General features: G+C 40.7%; 1 protein-coding gene across 1 annotated transcript in view; it reads left to right on the forward strand.

The window, feature by feature from the left end:
- Window positions 1–20,549, forward strand: part of EGF (epidermal growth factor) — a 96,155-nt gene that overhangs the window by 66,382 nt on the left and 9,224 nt on the right. Inside the window, 6 exon segments of the mRNA XM_047091156.1 lie at window positions 1,715–1,834; window positions 6,710–6,826; window positions 7,471–7,596; window positions 12,126–12,248; window positions 13,603–13,747; window positions 19,726–19,890. Of these exon segments, the coding sequence (XP_046947112.1) occupies window positions 1,715–1,834; window positions 6,710–6,826; window positions 7,471–7,596; window positions 12,126–12,248; window positions 13,603–13,747; window positions 19,726–19,890 (796 nt within the window).

Consider the following 20,549-nt stretch of genomic DNA (forward strand, 5'->3'; position numbering starts at 1 on the left):
TATCAGAACTGGACAGGTGGTAGTTTCTTAAACCTTAGCCGCAATGTGGAATCTGAAGCCACATCAATAATCTTTTTGTCACCTGTTATATTAAAATCCAGTGGGTTTTTTTTTGTTTTGTTTTCTTTTTGTTTTGTACTTTGAGTGGCTCTTTTACCAATGTGTGATTTTGTGGCATTATGTTGGTCATTTGAAAAAACTGGCTGGCCAAGTTGTTGCATATCTTCCAAGTGTCACACACACATCCAGTCACATTCACTAATTAATTCCCGTCAAACCCATTAGAAAAGCTCTTGAGTTTTGAGATTTTGTCAAGCTCAGCATAGTGGGAAAATTTTTCCAGAATTCTACTTTTCACTTGAAAGCTGAAGTTTTATCATTGGCAATAAGTACTGTCGATTGCTTTTCTTGAAACAACATACTCACTTCATTTTTGGAAGGTGCTTGCCATATCTCCAAGTGTTAATAACATACTTTGTCAGTCTCCCAAGTAAAAATTATGTCCAATGAAAAAGAGGCTAGTTTCAACTTGCAGCTACACACGTGCTTTTCCTCCAGACGACTATCATCGCTTCAGTGTGTACACAGAGTGTTTTATATATACTTTCCATTTCATTATACAGAATATTAAAGAGCCAAGTATTCCATGGTTGAGATTTTAAAAAATTAATAATTCTTACTGTTTCATCATGGGTCTTTTTAAGTGAAACTGTGTGTGTGTGTGTGTGTGTGTCTGTGTGTGTGTGTGAATGTGTGCAGTGAAGACATGACTGTTAGTTGAGTTTTGTGCCATTGCCTTAATTCATACTAAGGCACCAGTAATTTTGCCTAATTGGTTTGCCCCATTAGTATCAAAGTCAACACAGGGAAAAAAGGCAAACAATATAACATGTATTTGTGAAAGTAGTTTTGACGTTATGGACTCTGTGCAATGGGAACCCACTAGAGAACCAAGAGAACACACTAAGTGTTTTAGGGGATCAATTTCTCCCATGTACTGGGTTCCATGCCTATGTTAAATTATGACTTGTTTATACCCTTCCATGTTTCTTTTTAAAAATTTTTTTTAATGTTTAATTATTTTTGAGAGAGAGAGGGGGAGAGACAGAGGATGAGCCGGGAAGGGGCAGAGAGAGAGGGACACACAGAATCCAACGCAGGCTCCAGGCTCTGAGCTGTCAGCACAGAGCTTGACGTGGGGCGCGAACTCACAAACTGCAAGATCATGACCTGAGCTGAAGTCAGACGCTTAACTGACTGAGCCACCCAGGTGCCCCTTCATGTTTCTGAATACAGGTAAAATAAGGCTAAAGTAAGTATTGAAAGCAGCCTAAAGGAGAAAGAATATGTATGGAAGGCAGGATGGGGAGATCATCTTATTAATTTGTCCTTATAGCAGGCTGTGATTATGAGCTGATTATGTCCATTAGGATTTTAGTATTTTATGCATTGTTTTTGCCAGTACCTAAATTGGTCTTGTCTTTTTGCCCACTGTCTCTCCCTACCCTCAACCGTCAAGTGCACTGAGTGAAGCTGGGAGGGTGTGGTACAGCAGGTGAGGTTTTCTAAGTCATCAAGATACTGCTAGTTGAGTGCTCTTACTGTACAAGTAAGTCTGAAATTACAACCAACAAACATCTATAAATATAAGTTAAAATCAAAACTTTCTTGAATCATAAAAGGTAAATTAACTGTATCTTTTGACCTTCAGTAGGTAGTGAAGCAGATCTAAGCAACCAAGTAACGCCACTGGATGTCTTATCCAGGAATAGAGGATCTGAAGATAACAGTACAGAATCCCAACGTATGCTAGTGGCTGAGATCATGGTGTCAGGTATGAATGATGAGTTCTCCAACACAGCTTTGGTTCCAACAATTTCCATCCTTCTAATTAGAATCCTGAATTCATTCTCTAACTTTGGCTAAATGTACACAAAACTAGTGAAGCCAAACCTCGGACTCAAATTTTGGTCCTTCTTTTCTGAACCGTGTGCCTGAGGAAAATGGCTCCCTATTAGACAGGACATGAACTTTACTCATTGAGAATCTTTGAACTGAAACTTCTTTGAAGAAATCTAACTTGGAAACAAAGGTGAAAAATAAGACAAAACAGATATGAGTGTATCCCTATCCATACCTAGTATTTTTTATCTTTTGCCCATCTAGCTATACTTCCGTTAGTGTGAAAAAGTAGATTGTAACTGATAAGCAAACGTAAGTTGGTTGCTTCAGCTGCTCCAAAGTTTACACACGGCAAATATTTGAATTGTTTTCTTCTGTACTGCACGTTTATCACCAAAATACGAAATAATTTGTTCAGTATGTAACAAGTTTAGGGAGCCTCATTCTTTTATATTCTGTATTCTGTTTACTGATGAGGTCAATGGTGTTCAAACTGGGCTTAGCTCAGCCCTAGAACTTTTGCAAACCCCACCCCTTCTTCACTCTGCTCTCTGCCCTGTAATCAGTGCAGCTCTACTTTGAAATGTTTTATTTATTTATATTTCTGGCTAAGATTTTATTTTATTTTATTTTTTATTTATTAAAAAATTTTTTTTAGTGTTTATTTATTTTTGAGACAGAGAGAGACAGACCATGAACGGGGGAGGGTCAGAGAGAGAGGGAGACACAGAATCTGAAACAGGCTCCAGGCTCTGAGCTGTCAGCACAGAGCCCGATGCGGGGCTTGAACTCACGAACCGTGAGATCATGACCTGAGCCGAAGTCGGACGCTTAACTGACTGAGCCACCCAGGCGCCCCAAGATTTTATTTTAATAAAATATCTGTGGTGAAAAATAAGTTTGAAAGCTCCACATCAAGATCTTAGATACACTTAAAGCGCTCATCCAACTTGGTGGCCTGCAGACTCCTTTGCCAGTGTACCAGAGCCTGGAGACCTCTTACCTCTCCCTATAAGAACTTATCAGTGTGATTTTTTTTTTTTTTATAAAATGCAAACACAGAGGTGGATATTTTTGGTAATAATAACTTGTACAGAGGTTTAGAGTTTACCAGTTACTTTAACCTCTAATATGATTCTTGTCACAACCCATCACTTAACAGATTTGAAAACTGAAGCTAAGATATATTAATGTAATGAGTTTACCAAAGACTTTTGAAAATTAGGACCAAATAATTAATTCATGTCAAGAAAAAAAGTCAGGAAAACATGATCACATTAGGAATATTCCTCATTTAGTGACTATTTGCTACACACTGTGCTAAGCACTAGGGATACCATGAGGAGCTGAAAATAGCCTTGACATCCAAGGTCACAGTCTGATGTGGAGGCAAACAAATGATAGAATAAAACAATATTAATAAATATTAGCAGTATCCAGAACCCTTTCAAAGTTGCTAGGGTTCCCTAAAGGTTCATGGAGCATATTTTGAAAGGTTAATGTTTGGGAGATTCCAAGACCAAGATGAATGACAGATAGTAAATTAGACACATGGATGGGATGGAGGGGAAGATGAGATGGCCAAAGATTGGAATACATATACTGTATAATAGGCTGTGTCTGGCTTCATACCTGAGACTGTACTGTACCTTGTGCAGAATGGATGGAATTGATTGCCTTTGTGAAAACTGCCTCCTCTTTCCATATCTAAACTGTGTTCTATTTTGTCTTAGTCTATAAAGTTTTAGTTCTACCTGTGTTAGGCTAAGGGTCATATTTATGTTTTGTAGTGAGATTTCATTTAAACAAAATATCTATGCCACAATGAATTTGAAAATGGTATAAAAGATTTTAGGTTAGTATCAATATATTCTTATTCACCAAAGACACAGAGACTGGTATATAGCAAGTAGATCTGCATAGAAGATGGCAAAGAAATTCAATCATAAAAAAGTTTCATGGTCAGGTTTACAAAAATAATGAGTTCTTCTAAATTCATGAATAAAATTTAAAATTCTTAACATGGCCTGTTGGGCCCTGGATGAACTAGTCCTTACACATCTCAACAGCCTCAATGTGTGCCTTTCTAGCCTCGTCTTTTTTTTTTTAATTTTTTAAATGTTTACTTATTTTTGAGAGAGAAACAGAACACAGCATGAATGGGGGGAGGGGCAAAGAGAGAGGGAGACACCAAATCTGAGGCAGGCTCCAGGCTCTGAGCTGTCAGCACAGAGCCTGACACTGGGCCCAAACTCACGGACTGTGAGGTCATAACCTGAGCCAAAGTCATACCTTACGGACAGAGCCACCCAGGCACCCCTGTCCTCAGCTTTCTATGGCCAGCTTCAGTTATACTGGCCTTGCCTATAACATACTGATGTTGTGTTCTCAGCCCACAGTATTCTTTCTATACCCTTTCAAGTCCTATGTATCCTTCAGATCTCTCAGAAGGCTTTTCCTAGTCTCCTAACCAGGTAAGATGAGAGTTATTTCAGCTCTCTTAGAGTGTGGTATTGTTTCTTGAGAGTGCTTATCACACGTGTACTTCAATAATTAATTACACAAGAAAGCAGAACCCCTGTCTATATTCTCTATCACTGTATCTGTGGCTCTCTTTAGGATCTGGCATATAATAGGGACTTTTAAATGAATTAATTTTATTAGTTTAATTAATAGTCCCAAGAGTCTTTTCTTTTTTAAAAATTATTTATTTATTTTGGAAGCGAGAGAGCATGAGCAGGGGAGAGGCAGAGAGTGAGGGAGAGAGAGAGAATCCCAAGCAGGCTCTGCACTGCCAGTGGAGAACCCAATGCAGGGCTCGAGCCCATGAAACTGTGAGATCATGACCTGAGCTGAAACCAAGCGTCAGGCACTTAAACAACTGAGCCATGCACGTGCCCCATCAAGAGTCTTTTCTAATGTGATAAGGCTAATTCTGATTCAGACGGTCACAATACGCTTCTTCTTTGTTGTCCTTATTTACATATGTGGAGAATTTATTATTCTCAAGGCTTTAAAAAAAAAATCACGTTTTTTCAAGTTTGGGACACCTGGTGGCTCAGTCCATTAAGCACCCGACTCTTGATTTTGGCTCAGGTCATGATCTCATGATTCAAGAGACCAAGCCCTGGGTCAGGCTCTGCACTGGCAGCATGGAGCCTGCTTGGGATTCTCTCTCTCCCTCTCCCTCTGCCCCTCCCCTTCTTGCTCTCTTTCTGTCTCAAAATAAATAAGTAAACCTAAAAAAAAAAGAAAAAGAACACGCTACTCTTGATCTTGGGGTCATGAGTTTGAGCCCCACATTGGGTGTAGAGCTAACTTAAATAAATAAACTTAGACAAAAATCACTTTTTTTCCCCAAGTCCTTACAATAATCATGTGAAGTAGATGGGACAAAAAGTGTCACCTGTATTTTGGGTATTTTGGAGAAGAGGAATGTGAAGCCTAAGCATTCCTTCCAGAGGAAGTTTGTGGCAGAAAGAACTTTGGTTATGGCCCATCCCCCTGCAACGGCACATCCATTGCTTTTCATTATGCAAAAGCTGCCTTGGGGTTTGCAAGTTACCAAATAAATCCTGAGCCATATTCTAATTTAAGGCAATTCTGCAAGTGATTTAAAATGTCTTGGGTAATTGGATACTGTCCATTATACACTGAACAGCCTTGTGACTTGAGCGCTAGTCTTCCAAATGCATGCCAAATCAAATATAATTGATTTAGTCTGAACTTATCCATCTTGAAGAGTCATGAGTGACAGGAGAGGACCAAGCAAGAATGAAGGGCATGTGTTCCCACAAGAGAAACCTCGCTCAAATAGCTAAGCAAATCAAATGTAATTACCCAATGTCTACATTCACATGGAACCTGAATCCTACTTAGATCATTTAACTTTCTTTTATTTATGGACAAATTTAGAGTGCTTCTTTTACCTCTTCGGTACTCAGATGAGCAAACTTACCAGTGAATAGAGAGATGATAGTTCATATCCTGCTGTGGTATGTCAGGCCCCCCAACTCCAAAAGAGAGGAGACATTTGGAGAATGATTATATACATGAGTAGTCAAAGGAAAAAAAAACCACAAAACTTGCTCATGTTTATGGCTCAACATGTAGCTCCATCCCCTGGGGCATTTGCATTTCAATGGAGTATGAAATGAAATGATCCATTTACAGCATTTAGTTTGCATGGTTCATGACTTTTGTAAAAGTGCCTTGAAGTTTGCAAGTCACTGCATAAATCTTGTGACATACATTTCTCTTATATATGAAACATAATTTTAGTAAATTGAAAATAAATCTTTCTATTGTATCTTGTGTTATTATAATAAATTGTTATTTATTGTTTCTCTGCCATGTTGGTACACAGATCTACTTGCTGTATATTAGTCTGTGTCTCTTTGAGGGATAAGAATATATTGACCCCTATTGTATGTCATGATGGTTGGAAATTCTCAAATAAACAATACAACTTTTGAAACTTGAGTGCATTCACTCCTAGGAATGTTATGGTTCAGACTTGCAAATGGTTTTTAAAAAATGATAAACAAGTTCACACAGGGCTCTTTGAACACCAAATAGTTCTTTAAGACTAGAGACTTATTGAGAGCATGTAAATGGAAACATATGGCTGGTGGATCCTTTAATATAGATAAAGCTTATAGGTCAACAAATTGTTTCTATTTGGAGGTTAACTATCCCAGAACTCAGGAAAGGAAGTGCTGGAATGTTCTGTAGAACCCCAAACAGTCAAGTCCATTTTCCCCCCTGAGGTCTGCAAATAATCTGATGGGTTTCTCCCTGTTTGCAGATAATGACGACTGTGGTCCTATAAGATGTGGTACATGGGCTCAGTGTGTTTCAGAAGGAGAAAATGCCACATGTCAGTGTTTGAAAGGATTTACTGGTGATGGAAAACTATGTTCTGGTAAGAGCAAAGGCCAATACACATAATATCTGGAAAACAGTGAACCAGATAATACTGACTCAAAATCTCCAGAGGATTTATGTGATCAACAGGATTGAATAAGTTATTTGATATTAGCTAAAAAGATAATGGATAGTATATATAGAATATATGAAACACATAATATGTGGCTATATTTCAGTGAGTTTATATTAAAATTACATAATATATGCAGTTGACATTAAAGGAAAAAATATAATTAGCTTCAGAAACATGAATTTGAGTTCAAGTCAAATTTATGAAGTCAACAATTCCAATGAAAACACAACTTTCTCCCCTAAAAGCTGAGGTTTTGCTGGATAGGTTTCTATTTTATATTGATAGCCTTGAAATTTTAAGTTAGTGACTACTGTAAAAATCTCAGTTCTCATGGTCTGAAACTCTGGCACAATGTGATGTATATACACATACTTAGCTAATCAGACACCTGAGAAATCTGTAGAAACGGATTCAGAAGGCAACTTTACAACCAAGATGCAGAGTCTGCATTACATTTGCAAATAGCATCTGCAAGCGGCTGAAAGATCGTATTTGAGCTTATGTTTCTTTTTTCCTATGACTCTCGTTTGTGTACATATTTCACTAGTTGGTCATGTTGCCCACAGATATAAATGAGTGTGGGACAAGCACCACCGTTTGCCCTCCCACCTCCTCCAAGTGCATCAACACTGAAGGCGGCTACGTTTGCCAGTGCTCAGAAGGCTACCAGGGAGATGGGATTCACTGTCTTGGTAAGAGAGCACGTGTGCCAAGGGAGGAGGGTGGAGGCAGGCCTCAGAGAATCATGAAACACGGTGGGTGTGGTGGGTCAGGAGAAGACAGGCTATAATTTAGGTGCCACGCATGTTAGGTCTGAAAGAGAAGTTGCGTGATGTTCAAGCTGACATATCTCAGTTCTTGATGAATAGTCAGGTTTGTGCCCTTGTGCTATGACTGCAGTCGTCAGCTTCAAGACCCCGAAGAGGTGGTTTGCCGCTCTGCCTTTCTTTCTCTGGGATTTGAGTGACCCCCGTGCCTCACCCACACTCTATACCTCGAGCCATCCTCGGGGGAATTGTACAGCATTTTCACTGTCATTGAATTTGGCAGTTGAACTGTGGTGAACTGCAGAGCTGCTGTAGGTCTGTTGGAAGTGACTGCTATGTGCATGAAAGAAAGGAAAAATGGTTCTATGAAGGGGTTCATCAGATGGCTCTTGATAAGTTTCAAAGATGAGAGATTCAAGGGGCACCTGGGTGGCTCAGTCAGCTCAGTGTCGGACTTTGGCTTGAGGTTTGTGGGTTTGAGCCCCACCTTGGGCTCTGTGCTGATGGCTTTGTGCTGACAGCTCAGAGCCTGGAGCCTGCTTTGGATTCTGTGTCTCCCTCTCTCTCTGCCTCTCCCCTGCTCACACTCTGTCTCTGTCTCTGTCAAAAATAAATAAACGTTAAAAAAAAAAAAGATGGGAGATTCAAGTCACTGACATTTGGATACAAGTAAAGCATGATTAAGACCTCTTTTCATAATTACCATCCTCTGCCAAGATCTGGGTGTGGCTTTTGGGTTGGGAGTTCACTTAGTGGATGTCTGCCATCATTCCAGGTGTCAGTAGCATAGTAGTCCGCACAAGTGGGGACATGCCTGAAGCCATCATGGCCCCGTGAAGTGGTTATCTGAAGTTTAACAGGGCTTTAACATGTCTCTTTCAGTATTTTCTTTTCCTTCTGAAAACATACAAATCTTTTCACGGTGAGGGGCAGATGACCCGATAAGACACTAAAATGCTATTGCTTTCTCCCACATGTTGAGGTTGAAGATGAAATCAGTCATAACTACCAGTTTTCTGGATCTGGTTGGTTTAAATCAGACCTTTATCAGATTAGTTTTGTGGAGCCCACAGTCATTTGTAAATGCTCTTTTAAGCACATATTTGGCTGTCAGTCAGGAAAATGTCACTGCTCTAATTAAGCAGGCTCATAGATAATTTAGACAAACAGGCTTTATATTTAATTTGCTTTGAAGAGAAAAGAAGGTATACTTTCTTGGATGTTTAAACTCATTGTAGTCTGGATTCTCACTGTGTCACTAACCTACCTCCTTCCAGTAGTGAGCACACAACAGGGCATCATGGCCCAGACTACCTGGATGGCATGGAATCCTCAGGCCACATGGAAGAATGGGCCTATTCTTGTTCTCTGTGTGTGTGTCATTCTCCCTCTCTGTCTCCCTCCCCCCTCCCTCTCCCCCTCTCCCCCTCTCTCTGGCTCTCTCTCCCTCCCCCTTCTTTCCTTCCTTCCTCTCCGTATATATGTAGATATAGTGCTTTAAACCATGCCTGACACATAAGTGCCATTGTTGTTATTCTTATTCTTAAGAGTAGTTGTATTTTTTGGCCAAGACTATGTCTTTGTTTTTGCTTCTTAGAAAAGCTTTCTCTAGGGGCGCCTGGGTGGCGCCGTCGGTTAAGCGTCTGACTTCAGCCAGGTCACGATCTCGCGGTCCGTGAGTTCGAGCCCCGCGTCGGGCTCTGGGCTGATGGCTCAGAGCCTGGAGCCTGTTTCCGATTCTGTGTCTCCCTCTCTCTCTGCCCCTCCCCCGTTCATGCTCTGTCTCTCTCTGTCCCAAAAATAAATAAACGTTGAAAAAAAAAAGACTTTAAAAAGAAAAGCTTTCTCTGACTCTCAAGATAATAATTCATAGAAATTATAACAGGAAGTAAGTAAAAAAAAAAGACTCAATTTGAGCCATCAGGATAGCAGTTCAATGTGACATATATTCATTTAGCTCTTATTAGTGGAAAGACACAGCAGTAGGACCTGTGAGGAAGACCAGAATGCTGGAGGTAGAGCTTGTTTGTGGGAAGAGCAGGATCTAGAAGAAATGGAGCTAATAATAAGTAGAGAAGAAGGGTGTGCATCATGGGAGAAGTAAAAACTACAGTGAAAATTCACAACTGGGAGAATATCTGTGTGAAGTATTAGGAAAGACTTCATAAAAGAAGTATCACTATGGATGGACCTTGTGGCATGAGGAACTTTTATTTATTTATTTTAAGGGGGTGGGGAGAGGCAGAGGGAAAGAGAGGGGTGGAGGGAGAGAATCCCATGCAGGCTCTGCACTGTCAGTGCAGAGCCTGACGTGGGGCTTGAACCCAGGAACTGTGGGATCATTACCTGATCTGAAATCAAGAGTCAGATGCTTAGCCAACTGAGCCACCCTGGCACCTCAAGAGTAAATTTTTATTAGAAATGTGAAGGAAAGGGGGGAATTCCAGGCATAAACATATTACAGGTCTATTTTGGAGGTAGAGAATAGCCCAACTGATCCCCAAGTGTAGTAGGTGTGAGAGAAACAGACAGGCTGGCAAGGTGATGTCTTAGTCTGCTCAGGCCTTCATAACAAAATACAGCATCGACTGGATGGCTTAAACAACAGAAATGTATTTCCTCACGGTTCCGGAGCCTAGACATTCAAGGTCAATGTGCTGGCTGATTCAATTCCTGGTGGCAGCTCTTCTGGGCTTGCAGACCACAGCCTTCTTATTGCATACTCACATGCCTTCCTGCTGTCATTGGGGGTGGGGGGGTGGGGCATGTGGTGTCTCTTCCTTTGCTTTTTTTAAATTAAAAAAAAATTGCTTTAATGTTTATTTTTGAGAGAGATAGAGAGAGGGAGAGACAGAGCACGAGCAGGGGACAGGCAGAGAGAGCCAGAGACACAGAATCTGAAGCTCCAGGCTCTGAGCTGTCAGCCCAGAGCCTGATGCGGGGCTTGAACTCAGGAGCTGTGAGATCATTCTCTCTCTTTTCTTATAAGAACTTCAATTCTGTTGGATTAGGGCCTCACTCTTATGACCTCATTTAACTTTAATTACTGCCTTAAAGTCCCCATCTCTGAACATAGTCCCATTGGGGGTTAGAACTTCAACATATGGATCTCGAGGGAGATTCAATACAGTTCATAACAAGTGGGTTGGGTTACATATGTAGGAGACTAGAAGCTGAGCATCAGTCATTGGGGTTTTACTTCTCTAGACCAGCACCATCAAACAGAAGTGTAATGTAAGTTACATATATGACTTTAATTTTGCTAATAGCCATGTTACAAAAAGTACGAAGAGACAGGTGAGATTAATTTTAGATTTTATTCAATCCAATATGTCAAAGGTATTAATATGTTAATATGTAATCAATATAAAAGTTATTGAGAGATTTCACATTTTTGCTTCATGTTGGTACTAAGTCTTCAAATCTGGGAAGTGTTTTACACTTACAGCATGTCAGTGTAGACTGGCTGCCATTTCAGATGCTCATACACACACACACGGCAGTGGCGGCCACCTTGGGCAGCTCAGCTCTAGGCAGCAGGGAGCCACCGGCAGCATTTGAGGCAAACGGTGTACTGATGGGCAATGTGCTTTAGGAAGAGTAATCTGGCACTAGTGTTTAGGAGTAGAGTGGGGGAGAGATGGGATGCGGGGAATGGAGTAAGGCCATTCTATTAGTAATGCAAAGTTGAAGAGAGGAAGGATCTAGATGTCAGGGGGGTGGTAATTGAGAAAGAAAATGATGGTAGTTGGGAAAGAAAGGGATGAGTTAGCTTATATTTATGTAGGAAAAAATGCAGAAGTGTTTTATTTGACATAACATGTATGTCAATGACTGGAGGTCTATTTGCAAAAGTTAAGAATGAATTTTTAGGATTTGATTTTCTAAATGTTTGCCTAGAGATAGTTTACCAATCTCCAGCCTCCCCACTGAGCTGCTGTTGGGATGTCTCCTTTCTCCCAAGCAGTAGGAAAACATCCAGCCATATTTCAGGAGTTTAGAACACCTGAATGGGCAGGCAGCTGAGGGACTCCATTCATCTTTGTGTCCAATATTCATGATATAATTTTTAAATTTTTTAAATGTTTATTTTTGAGAGAGAAAGAGAGAGAGAGTGTGTGAGCAGGGAAGGGGGACAGAAAGAGAGGGAGACGCAGAATCTGAAGCAGGCACCAGGCTCTGAGCTGTCAGCACAGGGCCCGATGCGGGGCTCGACCCACGAACTGTGAGATCACGACCTGAGCCGAGGTCGGACGCTTAACCGGCTGAGCCACCCAGGTGCCCCAGGATATAATTTTTTTAATCAAAATATGCAAAGCCTCCGAAAGCATGCAGCATGACAAAAGTTGAATATGTTCCCCTCCCAGAATGTTGGCTCTTCCAATAGTATAACCCTTTTTCCTCCTCTGCACCTCACTTTTCTCCTCCCTACTTCCTTTTTTTTTTTCTGGCAGATATTGATGAGTGCCAGTTGGGCATACACACCTGTGGGGAAAATGCCACCTGTACAAATACGGAGGGAAACTACACCTGCATGTGTGCCGGCACCCTGTCTGAACCTGGACAGATATGTCCTGGTAGGTTGGTGGGTGGTCTAAATCCAAGGAAGGGGCTTAATTTTGGAAAATTCTCTACCCCAATGTATTTGCTCTAGAGATTCTGGAAAATCATTGGATTCAATCAGCTGGTGAGTTTACTTTCCTTATTCGGTTGATACTAAGCTTGAGAATGTGAAATAGTCCAAATTTTCTTAATTTAATAGCATCTGGAATAAATTCTGTTTTTATCACTACAATTCACTAAAGGTGAGAATACAGATGGTTTTCTTTAACTATGTGACTAATGTCTTAATTTGTAATGTTGATTTCTGGGACTGCTGGAAAAACTTCGCAGGTCAAAGCAGGCCAGGAAGGACATCTAGACCCTTAGCATTTTGAATCACTCTTAAAGATTTTAAAATATTACCTTAAAAATTAGTATTTCTTGATCTGAATTAGAACTTCATCTCTTTTTTTTCCTTTTTAAATGTTAATGGTTGACTTCTGCTTCCTCAAGCATCTCTCCAACAGGCAGTATGTTCTCACCATCCTCACAAGGGAGCTGCCTTCACCCCAACCTTGGAACCCAGGATCAGGGACTCTTCCCCCACCACTGTCAGCAATTCACCTGTCTCAGCTCTGAAAACACCCCAAGAAGGGAAATTTCTGCATTTTACCCGGATCTTTTTTTTTAACACATTATTTTTCTCAAATAATTTGCTCTTCTTAAAACTATTGAAGGACTACTAATATTTATATAGTCGGTTACACATCCTAATGTTTTCCTTTTAATGAGCAGAGAATCGTTCAATAAAAGGAATTTTTACCACTTTGACATTCCCTCTCTTATGGTAACATTTCTTTTCTGTCAAAGTTGGTACTCTTGTCTTTGAGGGCTCCCCTGAAAGTTGAATTATTTTTAGAAGAAAGCATTGTATGGGAGAAATTTTTGAGGCTTTCAGGGTATTGGGGGTAATAGATTGTATACTGGTGGGTGATTGATGAGCCATAAAAAGATCTGTTGTTGTTCAGTAAGACCCTCTTAAAGCTATCTGTCATTTTACACAGTTAGTGTGTGTTTGTGGATGACAGATGCACTTTTATAATGAGACCAGTGACTTGGGATTCATGGAATTATTTAGAATTGACCAATCTCTTACTTGCTTCCATTATGCTTTCTGTCAGATAATACTGAACCCAAAGAAAGAGTGGCTGACTTCATGGTGAATGACATGAAGTCTGGTTGGGAAAGTGAAACTAGAGTCACTTGTGACGATTCTTGTCCCTAAAGGACACTGTATCACAAGTTGTTCACAGAGACTAATTCCTGATATTAAGACCTGAAAGATCTAATCACTTCAGAAAGTAAGAGTAATGTCTTTGATTCTTGTAGACTCTACTCCTCCTTCTGTTCTCATGGAGGATGGCCGCTATTCTGTGAGAAACAGTTACCAGGAATGCCCCCCATCCTATGACGGGTACTGCCTCTATAACGGTGTGTGTATGTATATTGAAGCAGTGGACAGATACGCATGCAAGTAAGTCGAGCTATCTTTGTGGTGGCACAGAGATATGATATTGTAGTCTGTCACTTTTAGCTAATTGATAAGATTTGTGTCAAGGAGAGTTTTCTATAAGTAGGTTTTTGCTAGGTAGAAATATATAAATACACATATATAAATTGTGTGTGTGTGCATGCTGCACCCTCCCTACACATCACCCCCCACTGCCAAGCTGCCAACAGTAAATATACATTTAAAGAATTGGTGATTTTCCCTTTTACTTAACTTGATGTTACTACTGGTACAGTCTGGGGCATAAACCTCTCATTCCGGCTGAAAACTTGGGTTTGTGAAAGAATCCCTTAAAACTTTTGATTTATTTTCTGCCACATATATGGAGAACACCCACAATGCGTTTCCAAATTTACAAAACTATTATATATTCACATTGAACCTCTTACCTTCAGTGTTCAAAACTAGCAAAGAAATTATTTTTCTTCATTTTCTTTTTTCTTTTTTTTTTTAAGGTTTATTTATTTATTTATTTTTTTAAAATTTTTTTTTTCAACGTTTATTTATTTTTGGGACAGAGAGAGACAGAGCATGAACGGGGGAGGGGCAAAGAGAGAGGGAGACACAGAATCGGAAACAGGCTCCAGGCTCTGAGCCATCAGCCCAGAGCCCGACGCGGGGCTGGAACTCCCGGACCGCGAGATCGTGACCTGGCTGAAGTCGGACGCTTAACCGACTGCGCCACCCAGGCGCCCCGGTTTATTTATTTTTGAGACAGAGAGAGACAGAGCATGAACAGGGGAGGGGCAGAGAGAGAGGGTGACACAGAATCCGAAGCAGGCTCCAGGCTCTGAGCGGTCAGCACAGAGCCCGACGCGGGGCTCGAACTCACGGACCATGAGATCATGACCTGAGCCGAAGTTGGACGCTTAACCGACCAAGCCACCCAGGCGCCCCTTTTTCTTCATTTTCTAATAGTTGGTGTTTACATTTTCTGTGGTTTAGTAACAAGTGTTGGAAGTGGCACCTGCTGCCCCTTGCTCCTTTTTTGTCCCCATGACAGGTTCACGGTGGACACGGTCAACTGAAAAGCAGGTCTGAGGGTGACCTGAAACCATAGGTCCCTCTACCAAACTTACTCAGAAAACATTTCCATTGGAGCTTTTGAGAAAACCACACTCACAGTATCTAGTTCCTCATCAAATTTTACTCTTAATGGATCTTATATTTTGCAGTCAATCAGGGGGAACTGATAGGTACTGAAAAATAAATAGGTCTCCTATGGCTAGACACCTGACTCATTGATAATTTTCTCTGTGCCTGAGGAAGACGTGATAAAATATTCTGATCCTCATGAATACATGCTATAAGCTTAAAGGCTTTTATTATTTTATGAATAGTAATCAGCAGAAACATAGTCTAAATTGTTAGAAGAACAAGTTATATCATGTGACAAAGTGAACGATCTTGCATTATAAATTGTGTCAGCTAGACAAAAAATAATAAAAAAAATGCTCATGAATATAGTGAAAATGACTCAATTCTCAGAATTCTACCTTCATGTTCATATTTTTATGTTTATTTATTTTGAGAGAGAGAGAGAGCATGCAAGCAAGTGGGGGAGGGTCAGAGAGAGAGAGAGAAAGAGAGAGAGAGAGAAAGGGAGAGGGAAAGAGAGCAGATTCCCAAGCAGGCTCCTCGTGTCGAGGCCGATACGGGCTCCAACCCACGAACTGTGAGATCATGATCTGAGCCAAGATCAAGAGTCAGAAGCTTAACCAACTGAGCCACCCAGGTGCCTTTTCATATTCATATTTGCATGTTGTAATTTTCTAAAATAAATCCAATGTTCACAGTAGTTATCCCTGATTTTTGTTAATAAGAATCATTTTTTTTACTTGTTCATAATTTCTTGTTCTCCAAAATAATGAAATTATGGAGATAAATTTATTAGGTCATGGTTTGTTTTTCTCTATGATACTTTACTTTTAGATTATAAAAGACATTACAATAATGTGAAAGGTATTTCACAATTACGTATTGCATTTAGTACATTATTTTCGTTTGACCCAATAGCATCAATTCATTAAATGATTAATCAACTCTTTAGTATGCTGCTTTTCTTTCTGTCATTAAATCCTGATGAAAGTATCTTATTCCCTGATAGTGTTTTAACCATGGGTTGCTACAAAATGACAATTAAACTAGAGATAACACTCACATTTGAGGACCTTTAGTCAAAAGCAATATTAAAATATCACCAGAGTTCCCATTAATCTAGATCACAACTTTGTTTTTGAATTCTACATTTGATAAAAGTGTGGTTTAATCAAACATTGAACCCTTTCCTCCTTTTGCCCTGCTGATCTCACCTTATATTTTTAAAAATTCTACAATAACACATCTCTAGAAGTGTGCAGCAGTCTAACTTTTATTAGAAACACTGCATGGGCATCATTCTGCAGAATGTTCTTAACACTGTGAGCAGGTTTAGAAAGGGCTGTTCTACTGTCCTTGCTCGCAGGTGATGGAAACTCCCCTCAATACAGAGATCCCCTAGTTCCCTGGGGGTGCAGAGGATATGAGAACTGATGTCTCCACACCCCATGTCTTCCTCAAAGATTCCCTGGTGTGGAGAGTCTCAGAAGACCAAGCCTCCTGAGCTAAGTGGAGGTCCTCGTTTACTCTGTCTTGGCTTTGAACCACCCCACATCCTTCTGGCCAGGTCTTCTCGAGATCAAGATCCCCCAACTCCAGTGCTGTGAAATGTTTCATGAAAAAAAGTTGTGTGGTCAAATCAGTTTGAGAAATGCTACACACTCTAGCCCTCAGTTCTTGATCATATTACACCACAATGTGAAAAAGTCTTGTGAACCTTTTTTCAGTCCAGAATTTCTTAAAATTATTTAAACAAATGAACTCGGGTTTGAATAATTTATTTGAATAAATAAACCCAGGAATCTTTTGCTTGGTTTAACAGGACTAGTTAATAACCCAAAGAACTAGTAGTGGGTGGCCCATCCATGTGAAATACTAACTGACTGCTCTGGGCCTCATACAGCCCAGAAAGGCATCGATATTACAGCTTGCCTTGGCTCCCCAGCACTCTTGCCCATGTGATTGGCATATTCCTTGAGACCCTAAAATCTCTGAGGTTGATATCCAACAGTTTAAAAGAGGCTGTTAGGCATTGGTAGTAAAGGACTATAACCAAAGATAGCTAGAGTTAAAACAGTATGCAGGAAAGCATGGAGTAATTTGATGGTCCTTTATACTTACTACACTCAGATCCTATCCTCTCTTTCATGGTCCATTCTAGAAGAATAGCTTCTCTCTCTCTCTCTCTTTTTTTAAATTTTTTTATTTTTTTAAGGTTTATTCATTTTTCAGAAAAAGAGCATTGGGGGGGGGGAGGGGCAGAGAGAGAGGGAGACACAGAATCTGAAGCAGGCTCCAGGCTCTGAGCTGTCAACACAGAACACAACACAGGCCTTGAACTCACAAAGTGTGAGATCATGACGTGAGCCAAAGTCAGATGCGTAACCAACTGAGCCACCCAGGTGCCTCTAGAAGACTAGCTTTTCAGAGGTGCAGACAGCTCAAAAAACCTTTTTGGGGGTAGCCCAATGCAGGAGAACACTGGCTCTGACATCAGAAAACCATTTAGATCAAACTTGCCATTCACTGGCTAAAATCAAAAAGACAAAAAGTAACAAATATTGGCAAGGATGTGGAGAAAAAGAAGCTCTCATACACGGTTGGTGGAAATATAAATTGGTACAGCCACTGTGGAAAACTGTATGGAATTTCCCCAAAAAATCAAAAATAGAAATACCATATGATCCAATAATTCCACTATTGGGTATTTACCCAAAGAAAATGAAAGCACTAATTCAAAAAATATATATGCACCTCTACGTCTATTGCAAGAATTATTTATTATAGCCTAGGTATAGATGCAAACTAAGTGTCCAGTAATAGATGAATGGATAAGAAAGATGTGGTGTGTGTGTGTATGTGTGTGTCTGTGTGTGTGTGCTCACGTGATGGAATATGACACAGACACAAAAAGGATGAGATGTGCCATTTGAGAAAACATGGATGGACCTAGAGTATGTTATACTAAGTGAAGTAAGTCAGACTGAGAAAGACAAATACCATACAATTTCACTCCTATGTGGAATCTAAAAAAAAATGAGTAAACAGAAAGCAGAATCGGACCTATAAATACAGAGAACAAACTGTTGGCTGCAAGAAGGGAGGGAGATGGAGGGGTTGGGCAAAATGGGTGAAGGGAAATGGAGGGACACAGGCTCCCAGTTATGGAATAAATAAGTCACAGGAATAAAAGGCACAACATAAGGAATATAGTCACTGATGTTGTAATAGTGATATATGGTGACAGATTGTAGCTACACTTGTGGTGAGCACAACAAACATATAAACTTGTCAAATCACCATGTTGTACACCTGAAACTAATGTCACATTGTGTGTCAGCTCTACTAAAACAAACAAACAAACAAACAAACAAAATCCCTGCCATTCATTAGCTGTACGACCTGGTACAAGTTACTTACCGCCTTTGGGTCTCATTTTTCTCATCTATAAAATGGGAATTTGCTATTGAAAGTAAAATGAGTAAAAGTGCCTAGCACAGCGTCAGACACATGGGTACTTAACAAATGCGAGCTCCTTTCCCTCCCTCTCTGAAAGTGACTTTCCAGTGCTCTTGTGACCAACTCAAGGTACAGCTTGGCCTAGGGCCTAGATCTTCTGGAGCTCCATCCAATGCTTTTTCCATACTGTCTCTTCCCATCACAAGGACCAGTACCAATTCCCTGTGTATTCATTCCTTCATATGATATGGACAATATGGACATAATAGATAGTTGATCCAGGGCCAAGGGGGGAAGAAATTCCTAACAAGTGGGTATCTCAAAATGTTTAATAGGATATTTTTTAAAGTTTATGCCGTTGCAAAGAGTAATAGAAATATAGTTGTTGTACCCAAGATCCCATAATTTCTGGAAGTATACATTCCCAGTAGATGGCAGCATTGTTTCATTTACTTTTGTCTAAAAGGTTGACAAGCATATTGGTGGTTGGTAATGCTAGTTACAGTTTCACTAATGAAATACTGCCCCTGCATGCCCCTTTTCCTCCGTTTAGTTTTTTCTCCCTTGAAGAAAGTAGACAAAAGTTCACATGTTGTCACTAAGACCTTTTCTCTTGAGTCAGTAGTGATTTTTTAAAAAAGAAAGCAGGGCGCCTGGGTGGCTCAGGCAGTTAAGCATCTGACTTCAGCTCAGGTCATCATGATCTTGGACTCTGTGAGTTTGAGCCCCATGTTGGGCTCTGTGCTGACAGCTCAGAGCCTGGAGCCTGCTTTGCATTCTGTGTCTCCCTTTCTCTCTCTGCCCCTCCCCTGCTCACGCTCTGTCTCTCTGTCTCTCTCTCAAAAATAAATAAACATTAAAAAAATTGTAAAAAGAAAAGAAAGAAATGTTTCCTCAGCTGACTAGGCTGTACTTCCTGTTCAGAGGCTACACATTCTTTTATAAGCCTGGTCTCAAGTGAGGGGCTCTGCCTTCAAATTCTTCCTTCCTTTGACCTCCACTCACTGCAATCTAGCCAAACATTTGTTTAAAAACTCTCTTGGCTCTTAGGGCAGAGTTGCTTTGTGTTGGTCTTAAAGGTAGCTCCTCAGGATTTTAGCCTAACAGAAGCTGATCTTTAATCAATGTTCTGCAATGCCTTATAGAGGCGGTATGCAAATAATCCCCCATCCATCCCAGGGCAAACAGACTAAAGGGGGAAGTCCATGCCGCATTAACGTGTAAATCAGAGTGCTTTCAACTGACCCCTGATGGATTTTCCATATGCTTCTAAAGAGCTGAGCCTGGAAATGCAGAGGTTGAAAGACAGCTGGATATCGAATCTGAAAACTCACAGTGTTTTTGGCCAGGGCTTACTGCTGACCTCTGTTTGTGTGTTGTTTCAGCTGTGTTTTTGGCTATGTTGGGGAGCGATGTCAGCACCGGGACTTGAAATGGGAACTGCGCCACGCTGGCCAAGGGAGACAGCGGCAAGTCACTGTGGTGGCCGTCTGCGTGGTGGCGCTCGTCTTGCTGCTGCTGCTGGGGCTGTGGGGGGCGCACTGCTACAGGTGACCTTTTCTATCCATTGGCACTTCCTTTTTTTTAGTGTTTGTTTATTTATTAGAGAGAGAGCGCATGAGCGCGCGTGTGCATGCGGGGGAGGGGCAGAGAGAGAGGGAGAGGGAAGGAGTCCCCAGCAGGCTCTGCGCTGTCAGCACAGAGCCCCATGCGGGGCTTGATCCCATGAACCCGTGACCGGTGCCCAAACCTGAGCTCAACTGACTGAGCCCCCTGGGCCCCTCCATTACAACCTCTTTCTTGCTCCTCCCAGGAGAATGCCTGCCTCCCTGAGATGAACTTTTGTTACAGACTTGCTACATTTATTTAAAAGGTGTCGTTAACAATAAAAGACAACAAGAAATGTCTCAGGATTTCACTGCTCTGAAACATCAGTGGTTTTACTTTTCCTTGTTCCACTCCAGTCTTTGTCAATGTATCTGTGTTGTTTATGGGGTTGTTAACTGAGCATAATGCATTTTTACATTCCACTTTTTTCTCTTAGCATCACATGCTTCCCCCCATAGGCTACGTAATTAATTTCTCATGGCTGTCTTCCACTGAGTCAATTTTCTGCAAATTATTACTTCTGTTCGAGAGAATCAGTATTTTCCCTCACCCAGAAGTTCCTTCGGTTTTGTTTTTTGAGTAATTTCAAGGTGAAACTTAA

This window comes from Lynx rufus, unplaced genomic scaffold, assembly GCF_022079265.1.
Source record: "Lynx rufus isolate CCGP_SWC_20201006 ecotype Redwood Valley unplaced genomic scaffold, mLynRuf1.p SCAF_3, whole genome shotgun sequence".
NCBI lineage: Eukaryota > Metazoa > Chordata > Mammalia > Carnivora > Felidae > Lynx > Lynx rufus.